This window comes from Gallinula chloropus, assembly GCF_964237585.1.
Source record: "Gallinula chloropus genome assembly, chromosome: 4".
Taxonomy (NCBI): domain Eukaryota; kingdom Metazoa; phylum Chordata; class Aves; order Gruiformes; family Rallidae; genus Gallinula; species Gallinula chloropus.
This window is the reverse complement of record NC_140088.1, coordinates 12,812,152-12,830,918: the sequence shown is the minus strand read 5'-3', so window position 1 is coordinate 12,830,918 and position 18,767 is coordinate 12,812,152. Positions and strand designations below refer to the sequence as shown.

Sequence of the window (18,767 nt, the reverse complement as noted above, 5' to 3'; positions counted from 1 at the left end):
CATCATATTCACACATTTGGCTAGACAACATTTTTCGCTGCCTTCACAAGCAAGCTTCATTACCCATCACTCCACTGAAAAGAGTTTATTATGAGGCTGCCATCTTGGCAAGACTATTATTTAGATGATAAATGTTGGGGGAAAAAGTGTGTCTAGATTTTTTTTTTTTAAGATGAGCTTTTTGACAGATAAAACAAACAGCATCTACATTTCTAATTAACTTAAATTTGGCATATACAAATACAGGTCAGTAAAGCTACGATATGCTACTAGATTATCTTCTGTCTGAATCTTGCCCTTAATTTGTAAAATGTAAATTAACTAATTAGAAGAAAAGCAGCATTATTTGTGACAAAATGCTTCTACTTCTTTCCTTTGTGACATTTATGATCAACTGTAGTCCTTCATTCTAACTTCTAATAGATGGATAATTATGTTCATACTAATTTCTTAGGCTTTTAGTACTTTAAACCAAATGAAAACTTCAGATTTCTGAAGTCAAGGAAGCACAACACACTGCAAGATGCAGCTACATTACACACTTGCCAGCTTCAGTTCACTCGCAGCATTATGCTGTTCACATATATATGTTGCATGAAAATAGATATGAAGGTACCACTTCCAATACTGAAGTACCTGACTCAAATGAAAATAAATCTCTTCGTATTCTTAAAACTTCCTTGAAATCTGTATCCTTTCTCTGTATGATGCACAGCAATAATAGTACATTTATGCTTTGTTCATTACTGCTAGGAGTTAAATTTCACTTTATACTTGTACTTCCCTCCTCAGTTGTCATTTGAAATGGATTAGACTAGCAAATATACAATTACACGTAGGAAGGGGGAGTTGGTCATTCTTGAGTTTCAGCCCAGCAACTTGACCTTGTTAAATAAAAAATATATGATATCATAGTTTACAGGAAGGGATTCTTTTTGCTTTGGTTTGGTTTTAACTATTACTAGGTAGATAAAGACTCAACACTAAGAAATATATTGAAAATGTCAGATGTAAATGTCAATTAAAAATTACAAGGAATTCTGAAAGGTAAGGTCTGTGGGGGGTTGACATTCTTTGACATAGTGGAGTGTCTGCAACCAGGCCTTTGGCAAGCATAGCAGGATCTATGCTGTCAGCTCTTATCGTACATAAACTTAGATGCTTGTCTAATCTGAATGAGAAATACCAGGAAAATTGGAGCTGAAGCCTTGCAGTAATGTGGATGGAAGCTGAAAACGCTCTATCTGCACTACATGAGTCTCCTGTGACATGATAATATTTAAGACAGCACAGAAAAATAGAAGGGAAAAATAATTTAAACAAAGCTATGTAGTGCTTAATTTAACTATTTTTAAGATGAGAATGTAATAATCTAGCAGTAAAAGAGGATTAAGCAACAGAATTTAATGATAATGAAACCCCCAATTTCATGTCCATATAAAATACAGTATCTAATGAGAACAAGGCATGAAAATATATACTTAATTAATATCAATCATTCAAATGTAAATGCTGATATAAATATGGTATGGTACGGTCTGTTCTTTCTTTGCTTTGACAAAAATTAGTTTTCATACAAAATAAAACAATCTACAATGCTCAGCCAAACAATTAGCATTATAGCAATGCTGGGCACGGGCCCTGATCTCAATGTAAAATGTCTTCATGCTCTGTTATTCAATCATGTTGTTGAAGAGGGGATGACTGGTAATATCTAAAACCGTTACTTTTGAGCTAAAGTAAAAAAAAAAATCATAAAGTACATGTTGATTTTACACTGTTCTTGTGTCATTAAATAAAGATAACAATAATTCATGTTAAATGTTGTTGGAAATAAACATATCTAGAACATTTGTGAAGGGCAGGGGTATGCATGTGAATGTGTGTGGGTATTTATATATATCTATCTCTGGTTATCTTGCAGGCAAGCAGAATTTTATCATCTTGACAAAATAAACTGTTGAATCAGTACACTAGTAGAAAATGTCACTCCACTGCTGTTTATAAACAAGAAGAGAATCAAAAAATATATTCTTACTCGGTGCTAACCAAGGTTAGCAAGTTAGCAAATTTTTAAAAAGTGAATTATTTTTGAAAAAACTTACTATATATAGTGTTGAGATGCAAAAATAATCACAAACTCTTCTATCTAGATCCATTTTTGTTTAAGATTAATTTACTATTTCAAGTGGAACCAGGAGGGAGAGAAAAGGGAGCAGAGCAAAACCCAGCATGTGTGAAAATTTACAAGCATTAGATAGCTAAACAAACCCTAAAGTCCCTTAGTGTTGCAGTAAGGTCAAAACCTTTCAGCATTGTACCAGTGTGTCAAAATATGTCAACAAACCATCATACTGCAAGAAGAAGAATGACCTTTCAGTTCTCTATGTTTGGGCTGCCAATGAAGCTTTGGATACTGGGTATGCATGAACAGTTTTCCTAGCCACTTGACAAATGCAACTCCCAAGGTTTCCTCCAAGTCAAGCTGTTATACCACTGGCTTTCAATTCACCAGTACAACTTTTTAAACCATTTGCAATTGGAGAATATTGATCTTGTTACAGAACAGACATCCATAAACCTGCAGCCTAAGTCCCTCTTCCCCTACCACCTACAATCAGACAACAATTATTACTTAAGCAGTCTTCACAGTAACACGTCAAACCATTTTAAACAGCTGAACAGAAAAAAAAGTGTGTCGTTCTGATTCAGTCTCTGCTCACCTATGATTCATCCTTATAGTCAACGACAAATGAATTTGAACAGAACACCCTTCTCAAAAAACCCTAAGAACACACTTGCTGTGTCTGTGACTGAAATACAGTCCTTCACATTTTTTCTGTTTGCATTCATCTGAAACATCTTTTTTTAATCTACAGGACTCTATGATAATTCTACTATGACTGTTTGTTATAAGTCTCAAGAGCAAGCACAAAATATTAATTAACAACACATTTAATCATGAACCTAGACTTCCAAAAAGTGTGGTTACTGTTTTAAGAAACAATAAATTTGCTTTTATTTATTCTTTTCAAAGAGCATTTAGAATACAAGCAAATGGGGGAAAGAATTCAGTACAGGGATGACTTACCATTCTTATTCAAAGAAAGGATGAAATGCTTCTCTTTCACTATGTGAAATTACTTTTAGTTTAATATCAGTGTCAAATATGACATTTTCCTACGATATTCCTCACATACAGTAAAGTTTCTTTAGCTAATAACAGCGCCAAGCTTTCTCCTGGGACTCCCTAGAAATTACATTCCAGAATATACATATGCCTTAGCAAGACTTGCAGAAGACAGAAAATGTAAATTGCTGTATTTGAGTTTGCATCTTCTTACAGCAAACCACTGACAGCGTGCCCACTAATTACTACTTGAACCGTATGGGGTGGATCTCTATACACCTCTCAGAAAACAGCAGTCACACCTATCAGTTCTGACAAACAGACTTTTACAGGCAGAAATCTAATCTTTTTACTTAAGTTAGAAAAAGTTATTAAAATAGTCACTATGAAAAAAAACCCAAAATGGCAGCTTTCATTTAAACCCTGAAATAATTTACAGCATTTTTCCCAGACCCTGTTTTAAATCACAATCTGTGTGACTTCCTCTTCATGTTCTCTAAATTAGTTTTGGTCACACAGACTACTCACCAGTTTTCACCCTCACTGTTACAAGAAAAACACCAATGTAGGCCACTGAACAATGAAAAGTGGGGTATCTACTGCACGGGCACCTTTCCATTTTTCTGCACACAATTGTCTTGTTTACCCAGTGGCAGCGAAAGCTGTAGCCTGCTCAGTGGATGCCACCACTTTGGAGAAACAAGCATATTGAGAGAAGGGATTCCATAAGTACATGAATCATTTCATACTAAGTTTGCTCAGTATATAAAGTAGTTTTTTTCCTAAAGCATCATTCTGCAAAATCAGTCTTGGAATATGCAAGACCAAACCTGCCTTTTCCTGTTTCTTTATTATTGAAAATTCTCAATATCTAAACAGCATCTTAAATTACAACTGTGCAAACCCACTGACAAGGTACACTTTGTACATTTTTAATGTGAAGCTTAATTTGAAGATGAGGTTGCACTGCAGCCCTGCAACTGAAAATTGCTTAACAATACCATTGATGTATGAGCCATAAAAAACCTTGCTAAGCTGTCCCTGCAGAACTCTGAGTAATAAAAAGGTGTTCTTTTGCACTGAGGTGAACAGACATGGTTGACTGCATCTAGGGAGCTGTTCTGTTAAATGAGAAAGTGCCATTTCTTTCCTGTCAGTGCAGACCAATTTAAGACACTCACAGATTTAGTTAGCACAGAGTACCGGGTTTAATGAAATACACACATACCAGCAAACAAGCCACAGCTATGTTCAAAGCTTTGAGTCAGTTTGTGTACAGAATTAAACATACAACTGTGAGAGATGTGGGAAAAAACCTAGAAACTTTTCAGTCTCACTCCTACTTTTCAGAGAAACAAATAAAAGCTGAATGGAAAAGGTTTAAAGCTTCTCATCTTCATTCCTTCCGAAGTCCCTAGACATGTATTTCTATCCACATCTAACAGGTAATGTTACAGGTTTTCTCTCCATTTTCAAGTCAACTTTAAGTTTGACCAACAGATCAGGTTAACAAAACCCTAAACTATCAGCTGAGTGCCATGACAACTGTTGTGAACTGATGCTTCTTCCCAAAAGACTCCTCCTTCAAGATGAAAGGAGACACAAAGGTGCCATGAATTGACTAGGAAGTTGGTCCTCACTTCACAGGTCCTCCCACAGGCTGACTAAATCATACAAAATTGATTCACTGCTTGTGCAGCTACACCTGTGTCTTTCTGTATCAATAGTTTCAGAAAGCAATGAAAATTAACTGCCTAGCCTACATGCAACCTGATCTGTCAACAAGTGTTCATTAACACAACTGCCATAATATTAGAAAAAGCTGCAGTAACTCTGAACTAATCTCAGAAGATTCTGTGATACTGTTGGTTTGGCTAAGCAGTACCAAAATTATAACTAATGAGATTTGCTCTTTATACTACCACTGATTTCCACAGTTAACCTATCACCAAATTCTGGATTTAGGAGTAACATATCTAGTTTTGCAGTTTCCTTTATATGAACATGAAGTCATTATATTTAAGAATCAACGATTCCTGTAGCTGTTTTCAATGGGAACAGCTGTTACAGATGATTTGGCAAAATCTCAAAAGTACTTCCAAAAAATGTTGTCTTGACCCACGTGTCGATTCAGTCTAGTTTGTGTAACATTAAAGGTATCTGACTAACAGCTCAATGAGAGATGTTATTCCATTCTTGAAATTGCAATATTAATTAGTACATGATAAAATTAAAATGAAGTTATCTATGTCTTCATTTCCTGATAAAAGCACAAGAGAAATTTCTTCTGGAAAAAGGTACATGCTATTCTCAAATGTTTTACATACTTTATAGTTCAAACCAAAACATGGATAGTCAATTGTTCAGCTGCACCATAACAATTATGGTGTGAATTTTTCACAAATATTTCATCATTCCTATCTGACATACTAATTAATGACATTCAAAATACCAGATTAGCAATATGAGTTTTGTTTACATGGCTTAATACAAAAGTCACTAGTATTTTTCCTAGTAATTTCTTTTAAAAACAGTCCTATTTACCTATAAGAAAAAATAACAGAAATGTACCTGTTCCAGTAGCTCCAAAACTGGTCCTGCAAGTAGGCTTGGTGACTACTTTCATCCCCGAATGAGGCTTTGCTTTCTATCCAGTGAATTATGTGTCCTTCAACAGCTAGGGTGACAGCATAAAATAAAATTAACTCCGAAAATCAAACTCAATAGCATGACAATTTGTTTGTGAATATCCTATTTACCCCCAATCTACCATATAATTCATGCTTGCAACAGGGTTACATATTTGCAAACATATATTTCAAATATAGACATATGATCTTTTCAGAAAAGTACCAGAAAATATTTTAATGGTTAATTATATCAATTCTAGATATTTGCACTTATTCCAACACAAACGTAATGTAAAGAAAAAATGACTAGACTAATGTGCAATCACATCTTACTTTGCTGGAACAGAGGCATCAGGTGAGGAATTGAAAACTTTTGGTGAATAACAAGACTTAGATAAGCTACTAAAGACAGAAACATCTCATCACTACAGAGCGGAAGGTGTGAAAATGGCAAGAAAGTTTATCATAGATCTATCTGCTTCCTCACTTTTGCAAAATCAATAATGCTTCACTGGAAAGAAATTAGGAACAAGAAGGCTTGGAAAAATATGCTTTTGAATTTGTTGCTGTGGGATTTGCTTGATTCATCTCTGTCTTAATTTCTTGCAGGAGTAAATTACTAATATTAGTCAAATCATCTTTTTTTTAGTAAAAGGGTAGTCCTTTCTGAACTTCACAACCTAATTTTGCATGAGAAATCATGAGAATCAGTCTAAAAGAGCATTCTTTCTCTAAAAAGTAGCATCGGGATATTGCTATTGAGGTCTTTAAAACCATTTCCTTTTGTGTTCCCCATGATATTCACAGCCACGATGCCTTAGCCTAAGGTTGACCTGGGATGCGGTACTCAGTGGGCATGCAGATCCAGAAGCACAATACATAAAGATTAGAAGAGGCTATAGCAGCACATGACTGACCACAGACTGTAAAATCTGCATAACTCAATGTGGTGAGGCAATGGAACAGGTTGCCTAGAGAAGTTGTGGTCATCTCCTCCCTGGCAGTGTTCAAGGCCAGGCTAGATGGGGCTTTGGGCAACCGTGGCCAGTGGAGGGTGTCTCTGCCCATGGCAGGGGGACTGAACAGAATGATCTTTAAAGACCCTGCCAACCCAAACCATTCTATGTTTCTATGAAGTCACCATGCCTGCTGTCAGTAATCAAGTTAACTTGAGTAGGCCCATACAACTACATAGTCCCCCACTCCCAGACTCTTTCGACCCCAGGAGGTATAACAGCTGAGGTATAAACTGCATAGTCAGTTGAGAAACAATTTGTAATTCATGTTTGCCTATCAATGTATTGTCACGAAGTCATGAAGAAGAGAATGCAAGGGCTGCCATCATTACTTAAGATCAGGCAACAGGTATAAAATTATTTTCTGCCAATCTCAAGTGACTAAAATAATCTGAAGAAAGTAATGTACCATTGCTTTTCAGATTTTGAGAGACAAATCCATACAAAGAAATGAATGGCTATCTTTAATCTTCTTTTAATATGTTAATATTACAAACCCAAGAATTCTTTTGGGTGTTTCCCAGTTTTTTCTCAAGCATTATAAAAAATTAGGTCTATCTAGTTGTTTTCCTAGTTTCCGTTTAATCAAGCTCCTGAATACCTTTGATGTAATGTTATCTGTTACTAATGTGAGTATCCTAAGACCAATCATATATTCTGTAGGTCGTACTCCACACTGTTGGGGAATCTTCTACAAGTACACGACTACCTGAAGGTGTCCTGGTTCTGACCAGGCCAGAGACAACATCCCCAAACAGCCAGCCCAGGTGAGCTGAGTTAGCCTGGGCTTTTTCCCACACTACCTGACATTACTCCCCCACAAAAGGGGATGGTCAGGGAGGGGGGCTTCCAGGTTCTTCTAGGGCAGTTTGAGTGTGGCCAGGGCACTGGGTGAGTCCTCATGTTGTGCTGTACTCTGTGTTATCACACAATTTGCTACGGGCTGTTATTATTCCCCTTTCACAGAGATTTGGTCAGTAAACTGTCCTTATCCCAGCTCATGGAGGCTCTGTCTGGGAGTGACCAAGCAGCTTGTGGTACTCAGCCTCTGTTTGGGGCTGAATAACCACAGAAGGGAAGATGTTAAGAAGAGGGAGCTGGGCTCTCTTCAGTAGTGCACAGTGACAGGACCAGAGGCAACGGCCACAAGCTGAAACACAGGAGGATCCATCTGAACATCAGGAAACTCTTCTTTATTGTGAGGGTGCCTGAGCACTGACACAGGATTCCCAGGGAAACTATGGAAACTCCATCCTTGGAGATAAGCAGAAGCTACCTGGACTTAGTCCTGGCTAGCTAGCTCCAGGTTATCCTGCCTGAGAAGATGACCATCAGAGGTCCCTTCCAGCATCAGCTATTGTGTGATTCTGGAATCTTCCCCGCTAACTTTAGACGTGATAAAAAATAACTATTCCTTCACCCCTTCAAGTCCTTGGTAGCTTTCCAAATCTCTCCACAAATAAGACGTATGGAAGTGAAGTAGAAACTAATGAAAAGAGTGGCTTAACAAGAGTGAACTGCAGATCATTAGGATGTCAGGTCTTACTGTTTCAAATGTGGAGTGGCTCAGTTACAAAGGCATTCTCTATTTTGTATACAGAGTATCTTAGTAACATCAATACCATTTTTCTTTTTTTGAAACGTGACTAGGAATACAAACTTCTTTGAGCTACAGAAAGTCTAACCATTTTTTATAATACCCTCATATACATAGTTGTTTACCTGCTGGATAACAGATTACTGTGCTGAAAGATGGCATCTCAGACACTTCTGAGTAGTAAGACATTTTATAGTACACACTTCACTCCTTATAGCAGTGTACAAATCAGTTATGTCAGTACGGATATGAACTGTTGTCTATAGGAGGAACAAAAAACTAGTCATGTCTATGACTTTCACACAGTGCTTTCAGCCTTTCTATTTTTCTACAACAAACACAACAGTATGCATCTGCACAAGACAGGTGCATTCTATGAAGGCCATGCAGAAGTCTTTTAGCATCAAAGTCATAAAAGGTGATTAGTAATTCTTTACAGTCAGACAACATGTATGGTTTTTCTTCCATAGTCCAGACATTAGGCCACCTGACTGTTTTCTTACATGCCCTCATGATCAGAAAATGTAGATAAACTTTGATATGACTTTTATACCTAACTTTTATTCCTCATTGCTTTCTGCTACGCTGGCTTTTAAGAAACTATAGGGAACTGCATAGTTAATGTATTGAGATGTAAAGTGGTAGTAAAAGAATATCTGTACAATGATCTATTGGTGTAATGGTAACACTTGTAAGATTGTTTCCAACTGATTTGGGCTAGAAGTTTAAGACAATTTCAGAGTTCAGTTCACAAAGAGTGGTTAGAGGAAATAGGGAATTGAGGGTTCTTACTGCTGCTTGCTTTTTTTTTCTTTTTGTGATAATGAGACAAAAATACACAGAAGCCAAAGAGTAAACATTGGGTAATACTACTTATGATTAAACCTCTCTGTCCCAAATTGGAAGTTCTTTAAAATTATTTGGTATCTACTGAAGAAAAGAGACTGATTTGTAGTAGCCCATAATGTACTTCACTTAAGTAGCCAGAATATGTTCGCACAAACACTTCTACATGAAGCAAAATAATAAAATATCTTTTCAAAGACTTACCTACTGGCACTTCTAAGATAAAGTCTGGTGTTTTGTCATAACCCTTTGCACGAAGCTGATCTTCAGCTATACACAGAGAATAAGAACTATTGTTTATAAAACTATTCTATTAAGCAGACAGCAGTATAATTAATTTTATTTTAAATAAGAGTGCAAGAATTACTAATGCAGTCATACATATCTTTCTTATGCATGCAATGCTATGTCAGATTAAATGAACCTTCGTAGAAAACCTGAAGCATGGATATAAAAATGCTTCTTTGTCATCCCTGCATTTTTATGTCTTCATTATAAACATCATTAATTCAAGCTGTCATACAGTATTTTATAACCCTCAAATATTCAAAATAAAGAAGTATATTCACTGATTGAAAGAAGAGTCTCCCCACATTAGGAAGCTGTTAAGATTAATCCTACCAACACCACAAATGTAGGTATGATATACTGTAGCTGCCGCCTTAGTTTTTATTTTAATGTTAGAATGAAGTTGTTGAAAAAGGAAAGAGAAAATTCTTCACTTCCATAAATTTATTAAAGGAGAGAAGCCACAATTTTATTTTATCTTTCACTCTACATTCTACAGAATATATCCAATTTCAGAACACAAAACATAATATTAACAGAATTTCTGTTAACATTAACTATACAGCTCTACTGATTACAAATGGGAGCACTATTTCAAGAAACAGTAATGAGTGAACAAGATAAACCAACAAAAGACAAAAGATGCTTCCTTTAAAAAAAAAAGACAAAGCAAGGCCTTAATATTTCCTAAACTATTGTCCTTGATTTCTGATACCATTACATGGGTATTTCTGAAATACCATTTCTCCATTAGAATTTGGAGTGACCTGGTCATTCAATTCCAGACATGGCTCTCTGTCTTCACCCAAGCTCAACTAATGGCACTACCCAGTAACAAGTAAGGCTGAGTAGCCCCTTAACACCTACTGGGCTGTTGACATTGTCATGCATCCCATTCGCCTTTCTACATCACCTTTGATTAAAATTAATGGTCCATTCTCACTGTTGGGTAGCTTATTTCCAATCCATTTATCAGGTTAGGACAGTAGTTTCATGGCCAATGTTCAGAACTCAGTTTTAGAATACTTTGTGCTTATTGTGAAAGGTCAGCAGTTTGAGTCCAAGTAACGTTTTAAAGACAAGAAACGCACCCATAGAAATAAAAAATATTTTAAAATATTTTTAAACTCTCCTCCTCTATCTCACTGAAGAATATAACTCTGAAGCATTTTTTTAATATAATGAACTAATACGGAAAGTGGGACAGAAGTAATTTTGGAAACTTGCATATTCACTTGTGTGAGAACTGCAATAGCTGTTTATTCTTTTTGATAGCTATAGGAATTCTTTATAAATTTGAGAGTAGTTTTTCACTGTAAGAACACTAGATTGTAAATATAACTCTTTGCAATCCAGCATATCATCGTATCAGATGTTAAACTTTTGTGCGATTTGGAGACAGACTTGGTTGTTAGTTATTTTTTCAAAGATTGTCAGGTATAGGGATAAAAAACGTTCAGATTAAGAAGGTTCAAATTAAACAGAACCTATAAATACAGAGTTCTGTGCCACAGCATAAAAGTGAACTGATGCTCTAAATAACCTTTTAATCTTAATAAAAATAAAGAATAATCCAGTTTTATCCAACTCTATTTAGCCACAACCTGCTCTCAATTGTTTAAATCAGTATAGAAAAGGCAACAGGATAACCCAGCTGAAATTTTCATTATTTAACAACACAAGGTGACAGAAAGTTCAGTCTTTTCCATTATATCTGACAAATGATAGCATCACAAATTCAGGGAAATGTTCCTAAAAACCCTCAATGAAAATCAGAACAGATGCAAAAACATTTCTTGATGAGTCAACTCGGCAGGTTTCTGCACTGGAGTTTGCATCAGCATTACTTTTAATAATCTCCAGCAGGCTTTTTTTTTTTCAAGGATGCCTGATTACTTTTAATACCATTTGACAATAATGCATGGCTTGAAAAACAACACTTTTTGTTTCACATCTGTTTCTGAAAGTTTTTACTTGTTTCTCCTAGCATTCTGTATTATGATAAACATTGGAAGATATGTTAAAAATATGTTTATTATTGATGTGAGTTGTCTATCATGTGCAGGAGCATAATTATATACTATTCTTTCTTCAGGTATATTGAAGCTTTACAACTTTGGAAAAAAAATAATTTACAGGTACTTCCCACAATCCTTTTTTTTTTTTTAAATGAAAACCCCAGCAAAAGAAGTTAAGGTTTTTCAGCCCAGGTAAGTTTCACATTGCTCCAGAAGGTAAAGAGGTAGTATTCTGCACCTTAAAAGATCTTTTAGCTCCTGCATGAATGAGAAGAATAACAGCTGCTTGAAAGCCAGCCCACAGCAGCTTTGACAGCTACATTTATGCATCTTCAGATTTGAAATTACATTGAAACAACTCTAATAAGTAGTTATTTTACAGGTTCCACATTAATTCAGGTTTTCAACAAAACTGGAGCTTCATCTTTACTGTAACTTCACACTTATTCATAACCATGGAAACTGCAAGAATTCTGTTTCTTTAATGTGTTAAAAAGTAATGGAATTGTGAGTACAGCAATCTAAGTCATAAGTCATCTTCAACACTAGAACACAGACTTGTAGCCTTACAAAGCCTGAATTTGTTGACTTAAAGGTAAAACTATCATCTCTTTTGTTTCACTAAGGTTTTCTTCAAGTAGTTTTGGAACCAATTTTTCAGAAAGGAAAGATTTTATTGTGAAGGGGTCAGTGAGGTTCATCTTTTTTAAAAAAAATAAAAATTACACCTAGAACCTTAGAGACACATGCAATATGCAGAAACAATGACTCAACAACTTACCGTATCTTAAATCATGACTACACAATACTTCAGAATACATAAAATGTGAACAATAAATTAAGTTCTTTCATTCATATCTTTATATTCTAATGAGTTAACCCATTTTGGGTGTTTTAATTTTACAGCATAAATTTCTTAGCACTTATTTCTAATGACAAAACCGATGCTCATCCAAGGTCATGAAACATTAAAATTTAAATCTGATTAGTGTACTATACAGGCCTGCACAAGCCAAACAAAATGATGATCGTTGGGTTGAGGATCCATTAGTGAGTCATCTAGTCCATTCCCTTGTATCGTGACAGGATTGATTTCATTACCAGCTTTGATGGATGAGTGTCAAGCCTAGCCTTGAATTTTTCATTGAAGGTGATTCTATAACCTTCTCTGGCAGCTTGTTTTATACTTAGTGTTCCTAGAACTGTTTAGTATTTTAACTCAACATCATGTCTGCAATCACAGCTGAAGCCTATTACCTGTACCTCTGCTCTTATAACAAGTAGGAAAAACTACATCCTCAGATTTTCATAGTATCATTTGCAAGTTTTAAAATTTATATAAGGTCTCCAAAACCATAACCCGAATCTAGCTTTAGGAGAGATCAGTGTTTCTGGTAAAACCAGCAACATTCTCTGATCACAGAAACCGAGTACAACACTCAACCATTAACAAAAGACAGCATTTAACTTTGTTATTGTCTCATCACATAAGGAATCTAAGATTTAAGAACTAATTGTTAAGCTTATTATCGCAATAAGAGAAATGATGCTTTAAACACTAATCATTGTTTTAATGGCACTCATATACAAGAAACACAGTGCAGGCTAAAAAAAAAAAAAAAGAAAAGGAAGTGACTTCCTAACTAATTAATCCTTAAAATAACTTTAAATATAGGGATTGTGAAAAGAGTGCTTGCTTTGGTTGGGAGGCAGGAGGCAAAAATTCAGCAGAAACTGCATAGAAAGCTAAATGAGTGAATCCTCTAGCAGTTCTTTAATACATAAAGCATTTTGAAGCTAATATTTCTTATGCTTCCTCCTAAGTCTCATAAGGCCTAGATTATGGCTAATATCTCATGACACCAAAAGTAATACTGCAGCAGATATTAAAGCACTTTTTTCAGCTACTTATTCTATAAAATATTAATTGCAAGCCTGTGCATGTGCTGTATATATAGGGTATTAGGTAACTGAGTTCCTGCTCAGTTCTAAATCAATAAAAGATAACATGTATAGCATCAATCACTTTTTACTCTTCCTTTACTACCTAATACAAAGGGTGTTGAAGCTTATTTTTTTCTTAAGTAAACAGTCACTGAAATCTTTGAAGTTAAGGATTCACTGGCTAGCTTCTACTACAGATGCTTACCTATGAAAGACAGATTTTTTTCCAAAAGCATTTCACGCAGCAAGACTTCATGCTCATGTCCAATAGCGCTGATAGCTTTAGGTTAAGAAACTGAAGATTACTTTAGAAAGGAACCAACTTCAGAAAAACACCATAGGTAGAGTAATTAATGATAAAAATGTATTGACCTTCATCTGCATTACAGAAGTAATCAGTGATTTCAACTTTAAGTTTTGGAATTCCTTACAGGGATTTTCAGAGGCATTTAGCACTTTGTGAAAAGCACACTATTGTATCATCAGCATACATTTTACAAAGTTAAGACCCATTAGATGGCAATTATTCAGTGTAAATAATGTTAACATTTCCATTTTTGCTTTATTCATACCTGTCCCCCCAAATTTAAAAGAAAGTCTGAGTTTAAAACATGTCATTAAATAGCTTTGAAGTTTTTCTTCACTGATTAGTAAAGAACAAATTCAGCAAAAAATGTATCTCTAATTCAGAAAAGAATTAAATAAATTATTTTCCTTTATTTTCTAAGATTGATAGGCATTATATCCACCTGCAAAATCTCACTGTAACAAAACATCTTTTAAAATGATTTTTCAGAAGCATGAACTAATGTCAAGGATAGATAAAACAGTATTTTATAGTGAATTCCTTTTCATTTCACTAATGGCCAGCTGATTCAATGTGTTATTCTAGCAATATGTAAAAAAAGTAATCACATCAAATATTTGTAACATATCCTCCTGGAGGTCAAAGTTCTAAAAATAATCTTATGGAATATCAAGACCAAGTATCTTACACTAAATACAGTTACGTTCCTAATTCTGTTTAGAATAACTTCTGAAAACTACAGATAACCTTATCATTATAGTTAATTACTTAATCTATATCAACACTTCATGCTGAACAGCAAAAAACATAATTATATGGAAAATTTCATATACATTTTTAAACCAGTTTAAGCTATATATTATGTAAAACTCCACCAGCAGTTACAGAATAAAAGGGGCAAATGAAGAACAGCAAAAATGTAAGAAAAAAATACTGCAAACAGAATTTATAATGCACCATAAGCAGAAACACTTAGACCTAGTCTATAATAATACCTGTTATTGATGTATGGCAATGACCATGGGGCAAAACTTGTAAATAACCTCACAAGCCATTTTCTACTCATGCAATCTAGCAGCCTAGTTTCCCGTAAGCATCTGAACTATTACTGAAAAATAGCCTCTTGGCATTTACAAAGAGGTTGACTTCATACTCTAGTCCATGCATATACAATTAGATAGTTATATTTAAAATCAATATGCAATCCTTCAGAAGACATTATGCTTTTAAAACCTTAACTTTAAATTGATTTTTAACTATTTTATGCACCTCAAAATTAACATCTAATTCAGCAACATACTTGCAGATAATGCACCGACACAGCCCAGTATTAAACTTTTCTGTACCAAAATGGAATTGAAAAACTCCTCATTATTCTCATTGGTGTCACGGAGTATTGAATAACTTCACTCGAACCAGAATCTTAAGAGGATAGAAAAGACCTTTTCAGACTGTAGGAAAGCTATTCTTAAAACTCTTCATAACTCTAAATATGTGTTATTATTACTTTTAGATAAGACACTTTCAAAAGACTATAGCCAGACTCTTCATCAACAAAATATTCCTCTTAAAATTCTGGATATGAAAATCAGTGATCAACAACCTTTTTAAAATTGTAACTTATTAGATTAATCCACTTAGAGGTGTGTTTAATATTGAAGATAGCCTCAATAAATACTTAAAATTATGAAAAAATACAATTAGAACTCTATCCTGCTGCTATTAAAGTTAATGGGAGCAGGGCTGAGTCTGTAGTAGACACCAGGCAAGCATTTCTAGTGGACAGAAAATACTTTTAAGGGATGACCACCACATGTATCACAACTACATGGTGCTGCTTTTCAGGCATAACAAAACATTACTGTAGCTTTTTTATTCTGCAACTGTACAGTGAGGTCAAGATCCCCCAAACTGCATGCAGAAATTTATGCAAAAATTCTCTAGGGCTTGGGAGGGAACTGCCTTGCTAAACTGCTCAGTCACAGCAGGCTATGACTTTGAAATTGGTCTTTTGATAGCAGACAGAAACAGAAGACTTTACTAAAAGAGATTTGCGGTTGCAGCGATCATTCCTATTAAATTATAATCTTCATAGAATCATAGAATGGTCTGGGTTGGAAGGGACCCTAAAGATCATAGAGCTCCAATCCCTCTGCCACAGGCAGGGCCACCAACCTCCAGGCCTGGATCTACACAAGGCTGCCCAGGGCCCCACCCAACCTGGCCTTGAACACCTCCAGGGATGGGGCATCCACTACTTCTCTGGGCAGCCTGTTCCAGCACCTCACCACTCTTTCTGTAAAAAACTTCCCCCTAATATCTAATCTAAACCTTCCCTCCTTTAGCTTTAGTCCATTCCCACTTGTCCTGCCATTATCTGCTCTTTTAAAAAGTTGAATCCCCTCCTGCTTATAAGCTCCCTTCAGGTACTGGAAGGCTGCAATGAGGTCCCCCTGCAGCCTTCTCTTCTCCAGGCTGAACAAGCCCAGCTCCCTCAGCCTCTCTTTGTAGGACAGGTGCTTCAGCCCACTAATCATCCTTGTGGCCCTCCTCTGAACCCTCTCCAACAGTTCCACATCCTTCTTGTATTGGGGGCCTCAGATCTGGACACAGTACTGCAGATGGGACCTCACGAGGGCAGAGTAGAGAGGGACAGTCAACTCCCTGTCCCTGCTGGCCACCCCTCTTCTGATGGAGCCCAGGATACCATTGGCCTTGCGAGCTGCAAGAGCCCACTGCTGGCTCATGTTAAGTTTCTCATCCACCACAATCCCCAAGTCCTTCTCAGCAGGGCTGCTCTCCAGGAGCTCTTCTCCCAGTCTGTATCTGTTTCTGGGATTCTTCGGGCCCAACTGCAACACCTTACACTTGGCAGTGTTGAACCTCATTAGGTTCCCCTGGGCCCATCTTTCCAGCCTGTCAAGATCCCTCTGGATGGCTTCCTTTCCTTCTATTGTGTCAACTACACCACTCAGCTTGGTGTCATCCGCAAACTTGCTGAGGGTGCACTCAATTCCATCATCGATGTCATTGATAAAGATGTTAACGAGCACCGGTCCCAAAACAGACCCTTGGGGGACACCGCTTGTCACCGGCCTCCACCTGGACATAGACCCATTGACCACCACCCTTTGGCTATGGTCTGTTAACCAGTTTCTTATCCACTGGATGGTCCACCCATCAAATCCACTTCTCTCCACTTTAGAGATAAGGATGTGGTGGGGGACTGTGTCAAAGGCCTTGCACAAGTCCAGGTAGATGACATCGGTCGCCTTCCCTTTATCTACCGATGCTGTCACTCCATCATAGAAGGTCACCAGATTGGTAAGGCACGACCTTCCCTTGGTGAAGCCGTGCTGGCTGTCCCGGATCACATGCTCTTCCCTCATGTGCTCCAACATGTTGTCCAGTTGAATCTGTTCCATGATCTTCCCAGGCACAGAGGTGAGGCTCACCGGCCTGTAATTCCCTGGGTCTTCCTTGCTCCCTTTTTTATAAATGGGAGTGACATGACCTTTTTTCCAGTCCCCAGGGACCCCTCCTGACAGTCTGGAATATTGAGTACTGTGTGGAGTTGCCCCAGTATTCTCGCTGGATACTGAGGATCTGTAGTTTGAACATCACAAAAAAATAAATTCCCTTTGAATTCAAGCTGCATAGGCTTGTTTCTACAACTAGCCTCATTTCCTTTAAGAGGAGAAAGTAAAAGAACGGCAATGAAATGTCAGATATGGTTTAAAAATATTAATTGATCAATCAGACCTGAATTGCATTTGAAAACATTTCAATTAAAAGTCATATAACAAAGTGATGCCATAATGTTGATCGCTATCTACGCGACTTATTAATTTAATCACAAAATAGTTGAGATTGGAAGGTATTTCCAGAGATCATCTAGTTCAACTCCACCACTCAAAGCATGGCCAACTAGACTTTACAGAAAATCAGAGCTGAGTTTCAACTAATCAAAACCAAAGAGGTTCAATCAGGCGTATGAACATGTAGCCACCAAACTGACAACTTCTTGTGATCCAGCTGATTTTTGTTAAACAGTGTAAGAAAGAGGTCTGCTGTGACCCTCAAGCTGATTGAATGTAAAACAGAGGAGTATGAAACGTGTTTTGTGAAGCAGAACTTTATGTCAGGTTAAAGCTAGACACATCTCTTCCACACAGTCTAAGCTCGTCAATTGTGCACCTAAAATTTTATGGGAAAGGATACTGTTTGATGCAGTCCACCAGTGGTCCATAACAACAGTCATTCACAGTACACTGCAGACAAATAAGAGAAGTAGTATAGTGATGGGCAACTACAAAACCATTATAGTTAAACAGTATCTTAAAAACAGTAATTACTTTTCTTCAAAAAGGCTATCAGATGCTGTTCAGATTTAATCACAGAAAACAAAAACTGCCTGCTTTTATTCACTATAAAAGCAAGCTATTAAAAAGTGAAATGCTCCCCTCACAAATATTGCATTGCCATTTATGGTGCACCCTGACCTCACTGATAGTTTACGATGACAGTAATTAAATGAGGTTTAAAATCTTTTACTCTGCTAGGCAGATAACAGCATTGCCATAGGAAAAAAAAGAAAAAAAGAAAAAGATGACAACTCTGATTAATACCTGATAGACTTGATTTGCTAAAACTCCATCTGGAATCTGAGAAGGGTCCCGTAGCATACTATTTATAAGAGTTTTGGAGGCTAAAGAAATAAAGAATAAAAACATAGAAAAAAACTTGTTAGCTCAATTATCCACTTGGCAGGGAGACACACTTTTATAAGGAAAACATAGATGACGTTGATAATCTTGGAAATTATCCAACCAGCAACTCCAAACCTGTAAACTTGTAGCTACTTACTCATTCTGATACAATTAATTATAATACTCTTGAAACACCAAAGCGTTTTATTATATCAGCACAGGGTGAACGCAAGCCTTTGTTTATTTGCTCAGTTTCACTGGACACTCTGTGCTTCAGAAGCA

At 36.4% G+C, this 18,767-nt stretch overlaps 1 protein-coding gene across 3 annotated transcripts in view; it reads right to left on the bottom strand.

Annotated features, from left to right (window-relative positions):
• Nucleotides 1-18,767, bottom strand: part of CDIN1 (CDAN1 interacting nuclease 1) — a gene marked incomplete at its 5' end in the record, with an annotated part of 122,748 nt that overhangs the window by 53,683 nt on the left and 50,298 nt on the right. For 2 of the 3 annotated variants that reach the window (XM_084262687.1, XM_084262688.1), the window contains 5 exons: nt 5,702-5,807; nt 9,424-9,489; nt 13,675-13,742; nt 17,998-18,047; nt 18,405-18,484. In XM_084262687.1, the coding sequence (XP_084118813.1) occupies nt 5,702-5,807; nt 9,424-9,489; nt 13,675-13,742; nt 17,998-18,047; nt 18,405-18,484 (370 nt within the window). Of the gene's footprint in view, nt 1-5,701; nt 5,836-9,423; nt 9,490-13,674; nt 13,743-17,997; nt 18,048-18,404; nt 18,485-18,767 lie in introns of all 3 variants that reach the window. The other variant, XM_084262686.1, reaches the window with a different exon arrangement.